The 19,847-nt window shown below is 41.1% G+C and overlaps 1 protein-coding gene across 3 annotated transcripts in view; it reads right to left on the bottom strand.

Annotated features, from left to right (window-relative positions):
• Positions 1-19,847, bottom strand: part of pacsin3 (protein kinase C and casein kinase substrate in neurons 3) — a 32,999-nt gene that overhangs the window by 9,318 nt on the left and 3,834 nt on the right. Inside the window, exons 2-8 of one of the 3 annotated variants that reach the window (XM_018683291.2) lie at positions 18,103-18,208; positions 8,693-8,793; positions 8,085-8,241; positions 7,714-7,949; positions 5,532-5,687; positions 3,998-4,173; positions 1,880-2,000 (exon numbers count right to left, since the gene is read on the bottom strand). In XM_018683291.2, coding sequence (XP_018538807.1) covers positions 1,880-2,000; positions 3,998-4,173; positions 5,532-5,687; positions 7,714-7,949; positions 8,085-8,241; positions 8,693-8,746 — 900 coding nt within the window. In that variant the 5' untranslated portion in view covers positions 8,747-8,793; positions 18,103-18,208. The remainder of the gene's footprint in view (positions 1-1,879; positions 2,001-3,997; positions 4,174-5,531; positions 5,688-7,713; positions 7,950-8,084; positions 8,242-8,692; positions 8,794-18,102; positions 18,209-19,847) is intronic. The other 2 variants (XM_018683288.2, XM_018683290.2) reach the window with 2 other exon arrangements.

The following is a 19,847-nucleotide window of genomic DNA, read 5'->3' as shown; positions in this document are numbered from 1 at the left end:
ATAAAAGTGGAGGGTGGGAGGCAGGAATCCAGATGATTGTATCTCTTTTATGACTCTGACAATTGGGTCTGCGGATCTTTTCAGAGACAGAAAATAGAACAATCCAGAGTCCACAATGATTCCCCTACTGTGACTCAGGAACAGAAACCGAAGAGGGTGTGGAAACGCCTGACTGTACCTGACTATTAAATCATCCTCAGAATGGATTCACAAAACCTCCAAAGAAATTAAAGAACTTATTCTAAGGACAACAAGTGCTAGTTCGGCCTTTGTTAGGGTGTTAGAAGAAGCACTCAGTAGAGATGAGTGTTCCTGAGATTCCTGACGATAGAGAGGGACACTCCTGCTCTGATAACATTAGGAAGTTGATTCCACTATCAGGGAACCACAAACCAGTCTGGACTGTGAATTCCTAGTGTGAAGGGATGGCAATGCCAGACAACAATCCTTGGAGGAACACAGTGACCGAGAAGGATCCTGCATGACTGAGTTAAAGTACATGGGTGCAGAGAGTTGAGGTCATTGAGCAGCAGAGTGAGATAGTGAATCCTGGACCATGTGTAAGGGTTTTACTGTGCATAAAGGGAGGCCAGCCAGAAAGGCATTAGGCCCAGTAGAAGGTCAAATGCAGATACATTTGAAAAGTTTCTTCTTTATGTCTCAGTTTTGTTTCTGTGGAGAAGAGGAGTTGAGAAGTGTAATATTTCCGACTTCCAGTCGTATCTCTGAAACTGAACAACATATCAAAAAAAAAAAAGAGGGAAACCTGCAGTTTATGGTTTGTTTGGAAAAACTGAGACACAAAATGTAACGCAGATGTTCCGATGCACATAAATTCTTCAGAAACTTACTAAATAATAATAATAATAATAATAACATTATCATAATAATAATAGTGTTGTCAGAATACTACATCTATCATGAGTCTTCTGACCAGATGGTGGCACTAATTAACAATTTCATTCATTTTGTTTCATTATTGGCAAAACATCATTTAATTAAAAGAAGGAGAAACTAAAGTAACTGAATTATTTTCTATTGTTTTGGCATTTCACTTTCTTTATAGCGATAAATTTGGGGATATTTATTGGTATGCTCTCTTGCAGAGAGTTGGGGAGATGAACTGCAGTAAATATGAAGCGACAGTGCCAAAAAATATTACCTGCCTAAAACGGCAAATTACACAGATTATGATATAACACTTTAAATTTGTTTTATTGTCTTGTGTCATGAATAAAATGACGCAAATTTAACAGCAGTTTGAGAGAAAAAAAATCATATTTTATGTTTGTTTGAACAGTTGTTCAGCAGATTCTGCATTGCACATCTGAGCTGTTGCACTTTTTATTACTGCCAGACACAGCTCATACTGTTCATTACTTAATACTACTAATATTACTTTATTGCAATAATCTATACAGACACAATTCTCTGTTCATTTTCTTTTTCTGCCTCACAGAATCTTTTGTTTGTTTTTTCATATCTGTAAATATTTGTTTGTCCTCACTGGCACTGTAGAGGCAGGTAAAATCTGTACATTTCCACCAACAACTAAATAAACCTCTGTGTGTGTGTGTGTGTGTGTGTGTGTGTGTGTGTGTTCCTACATTCCTGAACCCACTCACAGCTCTCAGTCACACAACAAGGCTTTCACTGGAAGCCTGTTAAATATTCAGTTTGTGTCTTACAAACACACACACAATCTCTCAGAAACACACACACACACTTCACTCAATTTTAATTCAGACTTGGGAATCCTCATTTCATCCATTCATTCATGTTTTTTTCTTAAACATCTTGATGAAAACAAGAGGACTGTGCAGGACTGCAGTAGTTGTTCAGTGTGTGTGTCTGTGTGTGCGTGTCCATCTGTCCACACCTCAAACTGCGGCCAGTTCATGCTCATGCCCGGTCCGTGGGTGTTCCTCCACCATCTGAGATCGTCAGCGTCATTGGCTGCTCGGATGGTCTGACCCAGGTCCCGGTGCAGGTCTCTGAACCTGTTGGACACAGCGACTGTCAATCACCACATCTGCACCCTCCCCATCCACCTCCTCTTTTAAACTCCATTATTTGAGATTTTAAGTATTATGGGGTCATTTCCTGCAGGTTATATTTACTGCAGCAGGTTCCTGATTAAACTGTGTATTCAGAGGGCTGGGCCGTTACAATCCTGAAGCCTCCATTTATAGGTGGAATTCCAGATAAAGACTATTGTATGTTGCATATTTTCTAGTCAATATTATCAGCTCTGTGCTGGTTTGTTTACACTCAGAGATGATATGAATGAAAAACCTGCATCCATCCATCCACAGCCGGCCTTCCAGGAGCCGCAGCACAGTAACGCCTTTAAAACTGACCTGAGACCTGACGATAAATCGGGAATGATCGTAGTTATTAGAGCTTTTTTTTTTAGTTCCTACTCCTAAGTAGGTTCTCTCCCAGCACAAGAAGAGCTTTGAGTGACATAAGTGTACGGTGACTGGTTCGAATACATGAACCAATCCCTCATGCAGCAACCGCCACATTAGCCGTGTGAACAACAGTGTTGTCCAGCTTGCTGTTTTGTCATATAAACTGTAACACTGCCGTACCAACTGCTGGCTGGTCTACATCACTTTAGTGTTCCTATTAGCAGTTGAGGGTATGTAGTTCTAGTTATGCTGCTATAGGCCTAGACTGCCAAGGATTCCCCATGATGCACTGAGCTCCTCTCCCTCTCTCTATCTATACATATTTATATCCCATAAATGCATGCCACTAACTTGACATTTTTCTTTTCCTGCAGTTTTGTGTTTTTTGTCTCCCTCCTCCTGTAACTTATGCAGGTATTTCTGCTTCTGGAGCTGTAGAGTCTGAATCATGATGGCATGCCTCCTGCTGCTCCTACGATCCTGCTCAACAACTGTTGCTATATTTAAAATTATTAAAGTTACCTCTAGTCTTACTGCTATCATTATTAATAATAGAACTTTCCATAAATGAAATCTGCATTATGTTCTCCTTCCTTTGTTCTCCACTGTCATCTAGTGCTTGCTCATTGTGGGGGACTGTTGGGTCTCTCTCTATAAATATAATTATATAAAGAGTTCAGACCTGCTCTATATGAAAAAAAAAAGTTTTTAAATAACTTTTGTTGTGATTCTGTTCTATGTAAATAAAAATGACTTGACTAGTTCACCGGGGAAACTTTCCAACAGGCAGTTCCAAGAACTATTTGGTCCAAAAACACTGATTTGTTTCTGATCACTTACACTGGAATCATCTCTTTACAGACAGTATGAACATAAGGAACAATTGCAGCAACCTAACACAGTTTCAAAGGACACATGAGCGTGTGAGAATTGTATCAAGAGACTTGAGGTAATGTAAACCTACACTTTCAGGAGCCTAAAAATTTGGGAACCACTGCTCACAAACACCCTCACGCATGGTAATTCACTTCAGGTAATGAGAGACTCCCATAAACTCAAGTTTGTGGGAGTCTGGACTTTGGGTTTGGACTGAGGTCAGTGTAGGAGGGCAGGTGGTCTTTCATTATTCAGGCTGCACCAGGAACCTGCATATGGCTTTGATTTTAAAGAAGAAACCACTTTATACCAAAAGGCAAACAATAAAAAAATATAAAGAACGCCACAGTTTCTTTTTCCATGTAAAAATCTCATCACTGCAGGATGTGAAGTTCCTCTTCACAGAGTTAATTAAAGGTGAATTTGTTCACTATTTGGACAAAGATCTTGTTGGACATTATCAATCATGGTTACTGTGGTAACGGTGGCTTGTTTAAACAGAATTGGAGGTCAATAGTTAATGGACAACAGCAGGAGTTTTCTATTAACTCCTGTGTACATACACACATGTTCACCAACCATGACATTTCTGCATGCCTCTGTTCTGAACTGTCTATTCACCCCTCTTTTCCCTCAGGATGTGTGTTTGTGTGCATGAATGTACATGAATACATATATATTTCTGTGTGTGTGTGTGTGTGTCCTACCCTTCTTTGGCAGACAGGTCGAGGTGTGTGTGGATGTCCATGAGGACGTCTTTGAAGAAGCGCAGCCTCTTGCGCTCGGCCTCCTGGGTGAGGTCGAACACCTGCTCCATGTCCTCCATGTAGCGAGGGTTACAGCGGTTCAGCTCCTCCAGGGCCTTTTTGTAGCGTTCCTTCGCCTGCCACACACACACAAACAGAGAATATACTGAGCCACTTGGTCAGGACACTGGCAACATTACAAGTTTAACCTTGACTATTCATCATTCACACCCTTATGTGTCGCCAGGGAAAAGGGTCAAGAAATTGTAAACACACTGTCAAGTGCATGTCAAACCAACAGGCAGCGATATAACCCCAACACAATGTTTACAGCATCCAGCATGAAGGGTTATCAGCAGGGCGTCATGGGTCATCCCGGACGCCACTGCTCTTCAATAGTGTCACACTACAAGGCTCGTTCATCATTCAGAAAGTTCATATTTGGGTCGATGCTGTCAGCTACAACATCATGTCACAGGCTGAATTCATGCAGTCTGAACTGGGTCTTCTGTCAGTCAATTTCAGCTTCTGGTGAGAGGTTGTTAAATCCCAGGAATTAAACTGTTTATTTACTTTTTTACTAAATACACTGTTTCATATTAAAAAAAAAAAAACAGCAAATGTTGCTCGTGTCTCCTGCGTCTGTGAGCTGAAGATTATTATTATATATATACTGAAGCAAAACTGCCTTCTCTAAACCTCACATTACAACATTTACTTAAATACAAACTCAACCCAAGTCCATACCCATATTCATCTCAGTGACTCCAGTGTTTTTTAGGTTTCATTTCTCAAGAACATCTGATGTCAAAAACTGAAGAGGCTGAACAGGTCAACATAGTCTTTTCAGCCTTTCTGCGGTCAGATTTTGTTCTGCTCAAGAAAAATCTTATTGGTTACACAGAATTACAGGCAACATCAGTCCCAGTGACAAATACAGTGCATGTCTTGTAGCTCCCTCCACCATGAAACCTTCCAAGTGTTAATGTATATGACCACGACATGGCTGAAGAGGATTCAGTTGGGATTGGTGATGAACTGAAATGTTTCACCATCACCACAGAGAAGGACGGGTCCACAAATGGTAAGGTTTCCCTTCCCAGTCTGTGCAGATGAGTCATGATGCTGGATTTCACTTCCTTGTCGAGACACACCTCTGTGTAACTGACTGATCCTGAATTTGTCTCCAGGATTTCCCTGTTTTCAGTTGATCACTTTCCTCCTCAGGACCTGGAGATTTTCCTCTCTGCTGTTGTTGGGTTTGTGCAGAGCAGAGAACAGAGAGGACAAGCCTGTTCATGTTTCAAAGTCAAAAACACACAGGTATGTTTTTCTGGACTCATTGACACACCCAGACGGCTACGAGAGGAGCTCCGCATGGGACTCTGTGCACATGTGTGTGTGTGCACGTGTATGTGTGTGTGTGTGTGTGTGTGTGTGTGTGTGGATATATACAGTATGTGTGTGTATTTATGCAAGTGTGTGAGATTTGTACCTTCTCGGCCTCCTGGTTGCAGCGCTCCACCCGAGTCGTGAATTTGCGAACTTCCTCCTGAGACTTGGACGGGTCAGCCTTGGCGTGCGTTTCCCTGGTGGTCGCTGTCCACTCCTCCTTCCTGGCCTGATGGTAGCTCTTCTTACTGGACTCCACCTTCACACACAAACACAAATAATTACACACTGCAATCAGTGCGGCTTCTATTTCTTAAACCACCTTGTTGGCTTTCTTATGTAGTCGTGTTTCCTCATCTGATGTTATAGCCTAAAAAACACCTTATCTGCGAAGCCATGTCTGAGCATTAATATCCTGAGACATATTTTTCCCTGTCCGTCCTCAAATCTGGAAGGATGGAAGACAAACATGTTCTCAGTACAACTGAACCATTAAAAGTTTGTACTGCATAACTATTAAATTTCTATAAGTTCCTAGATTTGGGAAAAAGTGCAAAATTCCTAAAGTCAGTGAGTGACACTGAAGGTGTTATGAACCCATTTTTGCACCTACATGACATTAATCGTTATTTTTCTTCAAAAACAATCTGTTGTTAATTTTGTGCTAATATCTCAGGACTCTACTACAAGTGGACACAAGGACATTAAGAATAAAACAAGGCATGGAAGCATTTTTCTCTCATTTTCATAGGACCAAAGGACCATAGGACCATGTGTGGTAGCTCATAGGAAGCTGAATATGTATGTAATAATAGCTTAATGTTTGGTGCACATTTAGCACACAAAGAACCAGTGTCCTTCCATGTTCCATTCGTAGATAAATACAAATAATTAAAAGCATTATTTCATAAGGGAAAAAAAGATCCTGTAAGTCATCATAATGAAAAACTTTCTGACTTTGTGTCTGTTTGCAGAACAAACTTTTAATGGTGCAGTCAAACTGAAAACATTTGTCTTCCATCCTACAAAGTTTGGTGAGGATAGGAATAAAACTTTTCAAGATATTAATTCCCAAACATGGCTTCAGAGATAAGGTAGGTTTGAGAGTGAAAAAATAAGGAATATAAAACATATGAAAACACTGGAACTGAACAAAAATATTAAACAGGTCTTATAGTTTCTGGAGCCAAAGACAAACTTGGAACAAAACATGAGACGGTGCTGCAACAATGTTCCTGGACTGGTCTGATTTGACACAGAATGAGCCATCTAAAAGTGGGCAGGGCACAAAAAAACAATTATTTAGTCCAGCAACTAACAATTACTTTTATCATTGATGGATCTGGTGATTAGTTCTTTGCTTTAAAAAATAGGGCTGAATGATTTACAGAATTAAACCAAAATCTCGATTTGAAATACAGCAATCAGCAAAAGGCAGCAATTATTTCCCTAACTCCTGAATCTGATCCAGTGGTTAATAATGTTGCATCGTTGCCCCTGTTTGACAGACAGTCATGCTCACCAATCAGAAGTGGCCCAAGTCAAAGTGTCTGTGTATACGCCCACAAACAAACACACTTAAGGAAGCTTGTGGTGCGGAAAATGGTAACACACATGGCAAAATCATAGATAGACAGTCGCTGTCCCCATCCCCAAATGCTGAATGACACAGTCAAACATATTGAACTGAGACTTGACTTAAAAATTATATTGCAAATCAACTCGAAATATCTAGAAATATCTGAAAAATTACAATTAGAGTAGTAAATGCAAATCTCTGTCGCCCAGACCCTAAGAAGATGTTGTGAACTGTCTTTTTTTGTCTGATCAAGAGTCTAAAACACCAAAATATTCATTTCAAAATTTCAAACAGAAAATCCTTGGAGGAGCGGAGACAAGCAAACATTGGGCATTTTAGCTTTGTAAAATCTCCAACGTTTGGTCCAGAAAGGTTAAAAATATTCTGCAGATATTCTGAGATAACTGATAACATTCATGAGTTCCTCTACGTGTCCATGTAAGTCACCCCAGTGTACTTGGCAGCACTTAATACCACGGCCTTTATTAGTTCCACCTGTTATTTCCTGGTATGATTTGTCTAAATGGCCCATTGTGTTGTTATAAAGACTCAACATATAAAACCTCCCCTTCGCTGTCTCACACACAAAATGAAATCCTGACCTTATTATTCTCTCACTGGGTTTGTTCATGCTCCATCATCTTTCAGCACAACTCAGGAAACTGAAACTGAATTGTTGGGTTGAAAGCAGTGAAGCTGCTCTCACCTCTTTCAGTTTGCGGACCCAGGGTTTCTGGGCTTTGCGGAAGCCGTCGTCTGCATCCTTGGTCTCCCTGAAGCCTCCCATCATCTGTCTGTGGAAGGCGTCCTTCTGCCAGTTGCGCACCTTCTCACTGTCCTCGCCTGCCAGCCGCTCCCGCAGTTCCAGGTGCAGCTCGCTGAGCCGATCGGCCGCCTGCATGAATGCGTGCCACGCCTTCTCCAGCGTGCCGTACTGAGGCCCTGAGGAAGAAGAGCAGGAAGGGAGCGATATTCTTACCATCCCAGATAATTAAAACAGAGAAGATCAATGTGCAGAGATCAAACATCCCAAAATGAGATGATGTGTTGAACATGATTCTTGGGGTCTTAAATGACCTTTCTCCACGACACCCCTCCATCTCTTGGCCCAGTCGCTCAGCTGCAGGGCGTAGCTCTTCTCTATCTTCGCCCTCTCCTGGAAGCAGCTGACCAGCTCATTACACAGCCGGTGGCCATCGTCTATCCGCTTCACTGTCCTTTTGTAGTTCCCCGGCTGCACAGATCCGCACACAAACACACAGTGAGTGAGGACACAAGAGATAAAACTGATGTGAACTGAAACCTTTCTACTGTTTGATGCATGTTGCCAAACTTCAGTAATGATTTAGAGAAGACTGTAATAGAGGACAGACAGAGCTGAGAGCGAGAGGAGTTGAAGGTGAGTAGTTTTTCCAGATGGAGACAGTCTGTCAGCAGAGACTCATTAAATGTCTGTGTCTCTATCTAAGCACTGAAAACCAACACAGAGCTTTATTCTCTGTAGTATCTGGGCCATTTGCAATTATATTTGGGGTTTTATTGATCTGGATAAAGAACTCCAGTACATGTCTAGTATTACCTAACACAATGGATGTGTATGTATGTGTATGTATGTATGTGTGTGTGTGTGTGTGTGTGTGTGTGTGTGTGTGTGTGTGTGTGTGTGTGTGTGTGTGTGTGTGTACCTCCCAGAAGCTGTCAGAGCTCCCCAGGTCGCTGAGGTCTCCATTGGAAGACATTTTGGGGTCGGCCTTACAGCACGGAATGATGGCGGCTACAGAAAAGACTGGACAGAGAGAGAAAGAGCAAGAAGATACCGCTTTCAAAAAACAGTCACTACTTCAAGTTTTCACAGGAAACTTGTAAACTGTCAATTATAATCACTTCCAGGAAAGGCCAACACAATCTGGTGAGAATTAAATGGGAAATGGAGAAGGAGTTAGTTGATGCTTGTTATATTCAAGTTTGTAAGGAAAATATAGGAAATTGTATAGGAGATATAAGGAAAATAATTTATAAGCAGATGCCAATATCCACCTAAAATTCCCAAAATGTAGACTGTTACTAAAAGAACATCACACCAGGCATAGCCTTTCCTCATTGACTCCCTGTTCATTTTAGAATTTGATTTAAATGCTTGCTGGTTGTTTTCTATGCTCTTAATCATCAGGCCCCATCTCATATCACAGACTGATATGCTTAGCTCCCAGGTCTCTTTGGGCTGACAACAAATCGCTCTTGTATGTCCCTCGCTTACAACTAAATCTAAAAGGTGACGGAGCCTTTGCAGTTGATGCTTTTTAACCCCTTTAATCTGTTGTCATGTCTTTGTAGGTTACATTTTTTACTTTCTACTTTATATTTTATTGTCATTTTGTACAGCACTCTGGTCAGCTTAAGTTGTGTTTCAACGTGCCCTAAAAATAAACTTTACTTATTTACAATCTAATTAAGAATTAATAATGTTGTTAGCTTTTCTTGGAATCTCCGATGGTTACTAATGTCTGTTTATGAACTGATTTTCACATATACCTACAATTTCCTGTTTTTTTCTTAAAAACATGAACATAACAAGTGGGCACTTAATGAATGCAGCAAATTGACACTTAAATCCAAGTAATTTACAGCTAAATACAAGCCAATATTTAGGAAGTTATGACAAAAGTTTCCAAGAAATTAGCTAGAAAATATGTGACCTGTAAAATAAAGTGTGGCAGCTATCAGTTACATTTCTGTCATAGCAGCCTTCAAACTGCTCTAAAGCAAAGTGACTGACACAAAACAAAAAACAAAATAAGAAAACAAATAAGTGAAATACCAGAATCTAATGGACACAAATCTTGAAAGAAAACTCATGTGGCTTAATATTGAACTCAAAGCTCCCGAGCACAAGTTATGCGACTCTGATTCAGAAAAGGACATGCAGAAAAATCTCGACTTTTAACCTTTGACTGGTAAACTCTCAGGTCTTTCAAACACCACGCACCACTTTTGACATTTGTCCATGCCTTCTTCCAAGGTCAAGAATTAACTTTGAAACTCAGCTTTTAAGCAAACAAGGAAGAGATATCCTTTAAACTCTCAAATAAAAAAGGAAATTTGTAGATCTGCAACTCAATTACAAGTAGAGCAAACCTCATCTGGTGAGGATGATCAGGTGATATTATCCAAAGCTCCAGAACAGCCAATAAATGGACGTTAAAGAGAATCAAGGCAGAACCACAGATATACAACTGTTTTCAAATACTGTTACTACTAAACTGATCTTTAACTGTAAAATTTGTCAAGTTTATAGGAAATATTTTGTGTCCTCTGTCCAGTCTCACTGCTCTACACTTTCAGCCTCAGACAAACTGCAGCTCCACGTCAACCAACATAGAAAGTCTTCACCACCGCCGTTTGGCCGCCCACAGAGCTGTTTTCTCCACGTTGCTGCCCAGTTTTTCCTTCTGTACACAACTGGACTGTGTGCGTGTGTGTCGCACAAACACTGATGCTCTGTCAGACACATCCGCTCCATTACTGAGGCAGGAATCTGTGTCAGCGAGTCCTGAATGCGAACACAATAGATCTCATTCATCGGAGAGAAGATGCACAAACATTAGTACAGAATCATCTCTGATAATAACTCAGAGATACAAATCATTTTGAACTGTCTAATGCCTCTGCCTCTGAAAGCCAAAACAGGAGGATAAAACCTGAAGACGACACCACCTGTGCTGCACCTTAAAGGTGTGCTGTGGTAACAAAAGTTATGTTTACATCCACCAAAATGTGTCTGTAGATCCCTGATCTTCAACCCTCAAACAAATGTGTTGAACACATCCTTCCTCGAAAACAACATTATTTTAAGTGTTGTTTACTTCTAACTCGCAGCATTCCTCCTCTTCTTCTTCACCTATGCCGGCACACTTGGCCATAAAAAAGCAAAGGGGAAAAGAATAAGAAAAATAAAGGGATACATAGAAATAAATGACATTATGTAAAAATAAATTTTAAAAAAATTAAGAAAAGAAAAAGAAATAATATAAATAAATACACAAATAAATGTGAAAATAAATTAAAATGCTTAGAATTATTCTTTTATGCTTTGTTATTTGTCTTTGCATTGCCACATTTATTTAGTCTTACTCTTTTTCTTATCATGTAGTTTCTTTATTCTTTTTTATGGCACTCCTATGACTCCATATATTCCTGCCACCTGTTGGAAATAGTGCCACACGATTGGTAAGATTGTACAGGTACAGATGAACAAACTGGGGACCTTCTCTATATGCAAATAAACTCCATCCATCCATCTACAAAGAAAATAACCAACAATATTCTGATTCTGGTTAATGCCCAGAAAGAGGCTGCAACCAAAACATATACACAGTGAATATATTATGTTTAAATTACAGAGCAGGTCCCTGAACAAACATGTAATTTAAAATTCAGTTTAACTCCAACATGACCTGAGGCGTCTCCTTCAGCTCGGCAGTGAATCTGCTGATGAACCCTGTCATCAGTTCACCATGACCTGACTTACATACATCCACTTCCTCCACGCTGTCCTCCCACTGGACAAAAACCCTCTTTCAAGGCCAAACAGCTTCCTGTGGCAGACACAACAACCTGAGAGGAAAACATGCTGCTACTACACCAGTCCCAGCTGAGCACAGCTCACACAGTGCTATAAACCAGAGCTCTGCTGCCAAAAAACACACTTTATCAGACTACTCTTGCAAGCAGTTATGTCTCATTTCTAAAAAGAAATCCATCTCTAACCACTTAGAGGCTTAGCACTGAACATGTTTTTTGCTATTTGCTTAAAAGGGGACACACGCCCAGTTTCTTCTTCTTCTCTACAAGGGTTTGCACTTGTTATAAGTTGCCAAATGAACGTAACACAGTGTTTCTGTCAAAATCACTTTAGAGAGAGCCAGTTAGAGCTTTGTTTCATTGCGGTTGATTCTATGTGCCGCAATTGAGGATGTAGAAATTGGTCTCTTTAGGCTGTGGAAGAAATTACAACTCCACAAACACACTGGCAGGCCGACAACTGCAGGCAACATCTTCTTCTCAAAGATACTGAAATAAAACACTGTGAATAATGACTGGAGAGTAAAGAATAAGTCATAGGTGGCTGTACGTTAAAAGGAAACTCCACAGATTTTACATATCAGAGGCTATTTATAGTGGAGTACAACTGAAAGACAGAACTGCGTTTGTTGGTTTGGTCTGGAGACATCTGGAGGTGTGTAGTTAGACAGAAGTACAACTTCCAGACCTCTGTACTCTTCTACAAAAGCCAAAATGCAGAAAATACATATTTGGTCAAAACTGACTTAAAACAACCTCCCAAAACCCAAAGATATTCAGTTTTCTGTAAATTTGACCAACAAACCTTTGGTATTTTAACCAGAAAATGACTGAAACTATTAACTCATCTACTGATATATATTCAGCTCTAGTTTACACCATTAATGTTAACACTTAACACACTTAACACTTAACACTGGATTTACATAGTCTTTTTAATCATAACAGTCACTCCAAACAGCAAAGCAGGCCTCTAAGTATTTAAGGTGGATTCTTCCAGAACAGTTATTAGAGACGTGTCAGAGGAAACTACACTACATGTATGATATATGTAACTTAATCTTTATAGTGTTCCCACTCTGTAATGCAGTTTGAATTGCTTCTCTGTGAGGCCGTGCTCTTCAACAAGCCTGTGACTTGACAAGACTGTGAGAAGTTCCAGGTTATTTTTCCTCCTCCCTCAGATTCACAAAGCTCTCTCTCACTGTAAATAACCAGTTGTCTCCCAAAATAACAGCGGTTGATCTATGCACTGGGAGCAGGCTGGTGTTAAATTAAATGCAGTGCACAACAGTAGCCTTGGTGAGCTCTGCAGGGAACAATGTGGGAGTGAGTCTGAATAAACTCTGACTGAAACGAAAGGAGAGGGAGCGTGCAAACACTTGTGCTACCTGCTAACACGTTGAATAAAAGAGATCAAGTTTAATACGTGTGTGTAGGTGTGTCCGTTTGTGTGGGAAAGGTGGGTATGTGTTTTCTTTTTTTTTTGGCAGGTGTCTGAGGAGACGAGTGACATTCAAGATTAGCTGAACGCTGACGCTTGACGACACAACAGCACAACATCATACACCTCTCAGACATGGCAGCTAATCCCCTTCAGACAGCTGAGCTCTAATTTCCTCTGAACACTGTATAGACCCTGTGCAACAACAGAATGATGGCTGAGTGAGTGTGTGTGTCACAAGTAAGTGGTAAGTACGCTAACAGCAGAAGCATCTGCCACCAGCATGCTGGAACATGAGTGAGAATGAGAAGACTGACTTCACCATGGATCGCTAATTACTGTTCCTATATCCTACAGGAGAGAAGTGTGTGTCTGTGTGTGAGTATCTGGGTGCGGCTCATTGAAAGCATGTTGGTTTTTGCTGCTTGCTCTTGTATTATCGCTACAGTCTACCTGCAGACGCTGACCAGAAAAGTCAACAAACACAGTGTTTTATTTAAGATGCTCCCACTCACAAACAGCTGTGTTACAGGTGCTGGCACCTGATTCTCAAAACCTACAGTTGTGTTGTTTTACACGTGTGTGTGTGAATTTATAAAATCGAGCTTTTTGTCAATATAAGCAAACAAAACAAACAAACATTTTTTTGTGTAATCGCCTAAACTATTGGTCCCTTTGTTCACAGTTCACTTCTGCCCTCTCTGTCAGCTTTGAGGTGTTTAAGCTGCCGGATGTGTCATTTGCACAGCCTGACTATTTGTTTGCAGTTCTGACACAGATCTGTCAAACTTGCGCCTTGTGCACTGAACAACACCCTGGGGGCGGATCTGTCAAAGTCATTTGTTTAGGGGGACAGGTGAAAGAAATGCTGACTGAGAGATTTCGCTGAGATACAGAACAGCCCGGCCGTGGTGTCAGGACCTCAGCTCTCTGTAGTGGTCCCTGACAGTTCCATAAACTGTGATGTGAATCGCTACGGTTTGTGTACGCACATCAGTTTACTGAACTGTTGTGACTCAGCTGGCTCTGGCTGCCGAACCTAGTGACTTCAAACTGACCTGCTTAACAAGATATTATCTGTGGATATGAGTGGTGAAGCTACTGAATGGTCAATGTGCTGTTTCTGAAGCTAAGATCAAAAATTCACAGGTTGTGGAGTGATACTGACCAATCACAGTTTCTTTTAAAAGCTAACTCTGGTGACTTTGAACCTGGGTCTTATGTCCCCACAGACTAACTGATCGAAGCAGCTGTATTCCAGCAGCTCCTGTGTTCTGCTCAGTAAAATTACATTGACAAAAAATTACTGTTTTTGTCAGTGCAGTCTTGTATTGATATATGTTTCTGGTTAAACAAAAAGACGCCTAAAAATCTCTGTAGGAATCCTATCCAGAATTTTATCAGACAACTATCTGAGCCTGTCAGTGGCAAAAACAAGCACTTTAGTGGACATACTTTGAAGTGGACAACTGCCCACTAGATTACACTACAGTGGCCAGATACACTATTCTTTCTCAATACTGCACGAAATCCAAATATTTTTGTCCTCATCAAAACTTTACACCCAAAAACATGAGAAAATGAGGTTCAAAAATACCTGTGGCCTGAGGAGCAGATGGTCAGCTCAAAGTGCTGTGTTTGGTTAATGTGGAGAGTCAATGAGACCTCCAACATCCCTCCCATGGGTCTATGTGTGTGTATGTGCCTGTTTTTTGAGGATGTTTACGTTGCCGGGTTCAGTCACATGGGTTCAGTCCCCTCAGTTTGGCCACACACACTACCACACACACCAGCCAGGACCTAATCCTGGAGGTCAGTGTGCTGCTGGAGACATGTAGACATATGGATGCATAAACACAAAAATCCCATGAAATAAGAAACAGTACATTAGTCATCATGCATCAGCATTAATTAATATCAGTTATTCCAGACAAGGACATTTAATTTAGAGAGAGTTTTGTGCATCATGTAACACAGTCATGTGACCAGCACTGACACTGGGACAGTGACACATGACAGGCAGACGTTACAGGTACATTAGCAAGGTGTGGAAAAATTCAAGCATCTGGAATTACTTCCAAATTTGAGACGAAAGATCCCCAAAAAGTGGAGTGTCAGATCTGCCAAAGGAAACTGGCAAACCACCTGAAAACAGCTGAGCTAAAAATGTCCTTTTTCCTGTTATGGCTGATGTTGGTGTGACCTGCATGAGGTGTCTGGTCTGTCCCACATTAACTCTGCAGTAGGACAACGAGCAAAAACACAGAACTATCTTCAGAGACAAAAGAAGCAAGGAGTCCTGCAACAGATGGTGTTTTCATGTTATAACTTGGCTGTGATGGGGTTTTCATGACCAGCCAACACTATAAAAAAATGTTTTCCATCACAGCTCTGTTTTTGTCTAAAGAGTGTTTTTGTCAGTATGATCGCTGGTTTCATTTTCATCATCTCGAGGCATCCAGAAAGCTGCAGGTTGATCCTTGATCCAAAACAGGCCAGTTGACTCGTCAGGCCTGAACGACAGAGAACAGGAGGACTGTTGAAAGAGGGCAAAAGTGATGGAGGGAATGAGGCTGTGAAGAACTGAAAGATGAGAGGATCGAGAGGGTGAACAGATGTGCGATGAGATGAGGAACATGCAGGAGAACAGAGAAAGAGGAAGTTTGATGGCACAGTAACACACAAGAAGCTTCTGATGTTGTTTCCACATTACAACAACAAAACACAGCTTAAAGGACACAAGGAGCTGGTTTGTCCACATCAAATCATTGAGGGAGAATCATGTGAATACAGATTCAGTTGCGCACGGACACCAGACAAATAAATAAATCACATATCAAATGACTAACAACAGAACCACTGCTGCTCTTTGTGCTTGTGTGCTCAGGTGTGGCTGCATGGACTCCAGAGGAAGAGGAAACATGGAGCTCCATATTAAAGGAGCAGTCCACTAAAAATCTTCTCAGTTTCAGATCTCAGTGAAGCCAAAATGACTATTTTGATACTTAATTAGTTGTTTAAGCCAAATTTTAAAATTCCTGCTCTTTTCTGTTTCTGACAAAACAAGTATTATGAGTATGATACGGTAATTAAAAATTATTTTCTCATCTTTTATCTAGCTGAGCGACTATGAAAACACTTGGCAGAATAATCACTTAAACAAATAACCTTTAATTGCAGTCATAAATGCACTTTTCATCTGTGTTTCTACATCAGATTTTAGCAGAAAAATAGTCAAACCAGTCTTTTCTTTGTCACGATAAATCATTTTTGTAGCTGTGGCTGAATTTCTCAAACACAAAGAAGATCACAGACATGAAATTCTGTGGTTCAACAGACAACACAGAGATATCTGCATCTAATACAGGGCTACTAAAGAGGTGGGTGATGGTAGGACAGACAGAGAGGCAGAGGCATGGCGGGACAGAAGGAGATTCCAATTGTTGGCTTGTAGAGAAGTGGGTCAGGCCAGTGAAGAGGAAGAGGAGGAGGAGGAGGAGGAGGGGGAGGGGGAGGAGGGGAGAGACCAGCTGAGAGAGGGATGAGGAGGGCATGACGAATAGAGAGGCAAGTCCAGACCTCATAAGCTCCACTGGAAAACTCACGGTCATTAATCTGATTAATGTACACTACACCAACAGTTTCCCTGCAAACCAGGCCCGGGGTCTGTGTGTGTCGACACATCGAGCATGTGGAGAGCTATATGAGTATTAGTCCATAAGCTCCTCTGCTACAGGACGTCTGTGCATTTCAGCAGAGGTTTCAGTTTGTGAGGGTATGTGAAGGAGGTATGCATCAGGGCCTGGAGGCTTCAAACATCCATAAACAGAAGCTGCTTTAAGATACTTTTTTAGCTGCAGCTGCAGTTACTCTGCCAACATCTGGCTGTATATACCAGAGCCTGAGAACCAGCTGTTCACCAGAGCACTGCTGTGTGTCCTTCCAACACGAGGGACTCGTTGTTTGAAGACAGAAAATGATGATGATGAGCATGATTACAAGATGATGGACTCTGGCAAAAATAAACCACTTATGGCTTTACTTCGAAAGCTGCCATCACCCTGAGTGTTGGAGTACAGTCTATTTAAAATGTAGATGTGGTGTTTTCTCGCCCACAAGTCGTTTTATTAGCCTTGTTTCCATGTTACAACCCACCACAGTGTGCGGCTCAGCTGTGGCTGAAGCTTCACTGAAATGCCAGTCAGGCTACTGCCGGTGTTAGCAAACACAAACATGCTGAGGGAAAATACAACAACAATGCAAAGAGGAAAAAGTCCCGACGGGGCCAAGTCAACATGCTGTCAACTAAAATTACATTTGGCACACACTCAGGGTGCTGTTGAATACAGCAACACAACCAAACGACAGTAAACTCACTAACACTGATTCATTCAACAATATGAAGTGATACAAAATGCAAAACAGATCACACTGTTCACTAAATCTTGCGGGGACGATTAGTCTATGCCATGCTAAGCTTTGTATGACAGCTTATTTACTGTACAAACATAAGAATGGTATGCGGTATGTTTCCTAATTACAAGATATCTTCATTTCCCACCAAACAAACCACCTAAAAAAGTTCAATGAGAGATTCAGATTTGATAAAATCCTATCGAATCCCATCCCTGTTTAACCAAACATCAGCTTCACTTTGCTCATTGTGAGACCGATGCCATTTATATAAAAGGCTGGATGACAGGTGATTGACTCTTCTTCACTCACACAACATGAATCCATCTGACTTCTGACTGGATAAAACTCCATCCACTCCCCACATTATCTGTGCTTCAGATTTCTAAACTGCAAAAATCCTGCTGCTGCTCTGGAAATATCAAATATCAAATGTCACCGTCAACTAACTCAACGAATTAAGATACTGAGAGAGTTCTATGGAACTGGTAGCAGGTGGCAGCAGAAATATCTGTGTGGGCGTCACTGTAGGTGCACAATAAGCACGATGATGAACAGTAAACATACAACAGAAATAAAACACACAGCACGTGTTGCAGGACCGAAACAGTGCAGCAACTGGTGAAAAGTCGAGCCCAGAGTGTCAACAAAACTTACCTTATCAGAGACAAAAAACAGAGACGGACAGATGTCCAAACAGAAGACAGCCTTTGTCTCCGTGGGCCTGAGAGACAAAAAGAGACAGACAGAGAGAGGAAGATCCCTCGAGAGCAGAAGCAACAGCAGAAAGGGGAAAAACAATGGAGAGGTTTGTTAGACAGCGGTGCAGTCAGCAGCATGCGGTTAGATCCCAGTGTTCGGACAGAGCTGGACGGGCCACCCTGTTATAAGGCTCTGTGACGGCCCGAAGGTGGCACATTCTGAGAGTCGTGGTGAAATGCCACACATGGAGCCTGTAGCTGAAGGCTAATGAAACAAGCCAGAGACCAAATGAGGAGGTCAGGGCAGGGCAGTTAACTCACACCTCTAAAATTACCTGCCCGGGCAATGAGTTGGGACAGGAGTGTCAGGTTGTAAAAAGACCACACCTGTGATTTAGCATCAGTCAATTTACTACAAATCATGTGATCCACTCAACGCAGAAGTTTGCTACCAATTTGTCCACGTTAGCAGGCAAGCTAATGTTAGAAAGCATTAGCCAACTAAAACCACAGTATCACAATAAATTTCACAGGCTTTGCAGTGATGTTAGCTCACCTGTCCAGTAGGAGAGACAGATTAGGGTCCACTTTGCTTGAAGCAGAACATGGTCCCTCCATAAATCAAATGCACCCCCGATGTTGACCCTAGTTTTCCCTTGACATCCTTGCAATTTACATTTGGCCAAATGGGCTTTATGAGATAGAGCTTGAGCTTCTGAAGTTAATGATAGTACAATGTCAGTGCTATGGACTTTTATCATGGCAAGGCTCTGGGGAGCGAGCATCCTTAAAACTCGACCTGTCCTTTACATAAAAATCAGTCTATGGTATGATATAGGCAACAGAGAAAGTCAGAGACTGGCTCTTTTTTTTATGTAACATCATAATCTTTTCACACATCTGCAATAAAAAAGGAAGCATTACATGTAAATTCACATTCTTCCATACAGCACCTTTAAGTTATATTAGAACATCAACTGAACCTAAAACCCAAGATGGTTGAACATTGAAGCCATTTGGTGTCCACTTTTGGTGGTTTTCTCATCAGCAAATGAGAATATATAGATTTAAAATTCACATCACTCACATGACGACGACTCCACAACTGTTCTAACGAGCCAGAGCCGAGAACCCCACCCTCTTTCCTCTTTACACAAACAATGACATATAATTAGTAATAAACATGACATCAAATAATGCAAAGCTGCTTCATGACACAGATGTTAGATATTAAAAAGCAGATGAAGCAAGGTACAAAAATAGGCCTGTTCTCAGAAAACAGAAGCAGAAAATCCATCCAGCTCTTTTACTGATGGTGCACATAAAGGTGATTCATTATATCACTACGTCAACCTGCTAAAAATAAAGACTGACTCATTGTGGCTCTAAAAATAAATATGAAAATTAAAATATTAATTCATTCATTATCTATACCGCTTATCTGTTAAGGGTCACGGGGGGGGGCTGGAGCCTATCCCAGCTGACATTGGGCGAGAGGCAGGGTACACGCTGGACAAAAAGACATGAGTGTACAACTTTGGCTAATAGTTACAGAATCCAGTCATAATTTACAGAGCTGAATAAAGAGCGAGTGTTAGTCTTCATGTCTCGCTTTATAACTAGAAATAATCTGAAACTTTGTCATATCACAATGAAGCTGGAATGTCATTCTTTCCCCCGATCTTTTAATACATGTCACAA

Source organism: Lates calcarifer, linkage group LG2 (genome assembly GCF_001640805.2).
Source record: "Lates calcarifer isolate ASB-BC8 linkage group LG2, TLL_Latcal_v3, whole genome shotgun sequence".
Lineage (NCBI taxonomy): Eukaryota > Metazoa > Chordata > Actinopteri > Centropomidae > Lates > Lates calcarifer.
Note: the sequence above shows the minus strand (reverse complement) of the source record. Positions and strands in the feature narration are given on the sequence as shown.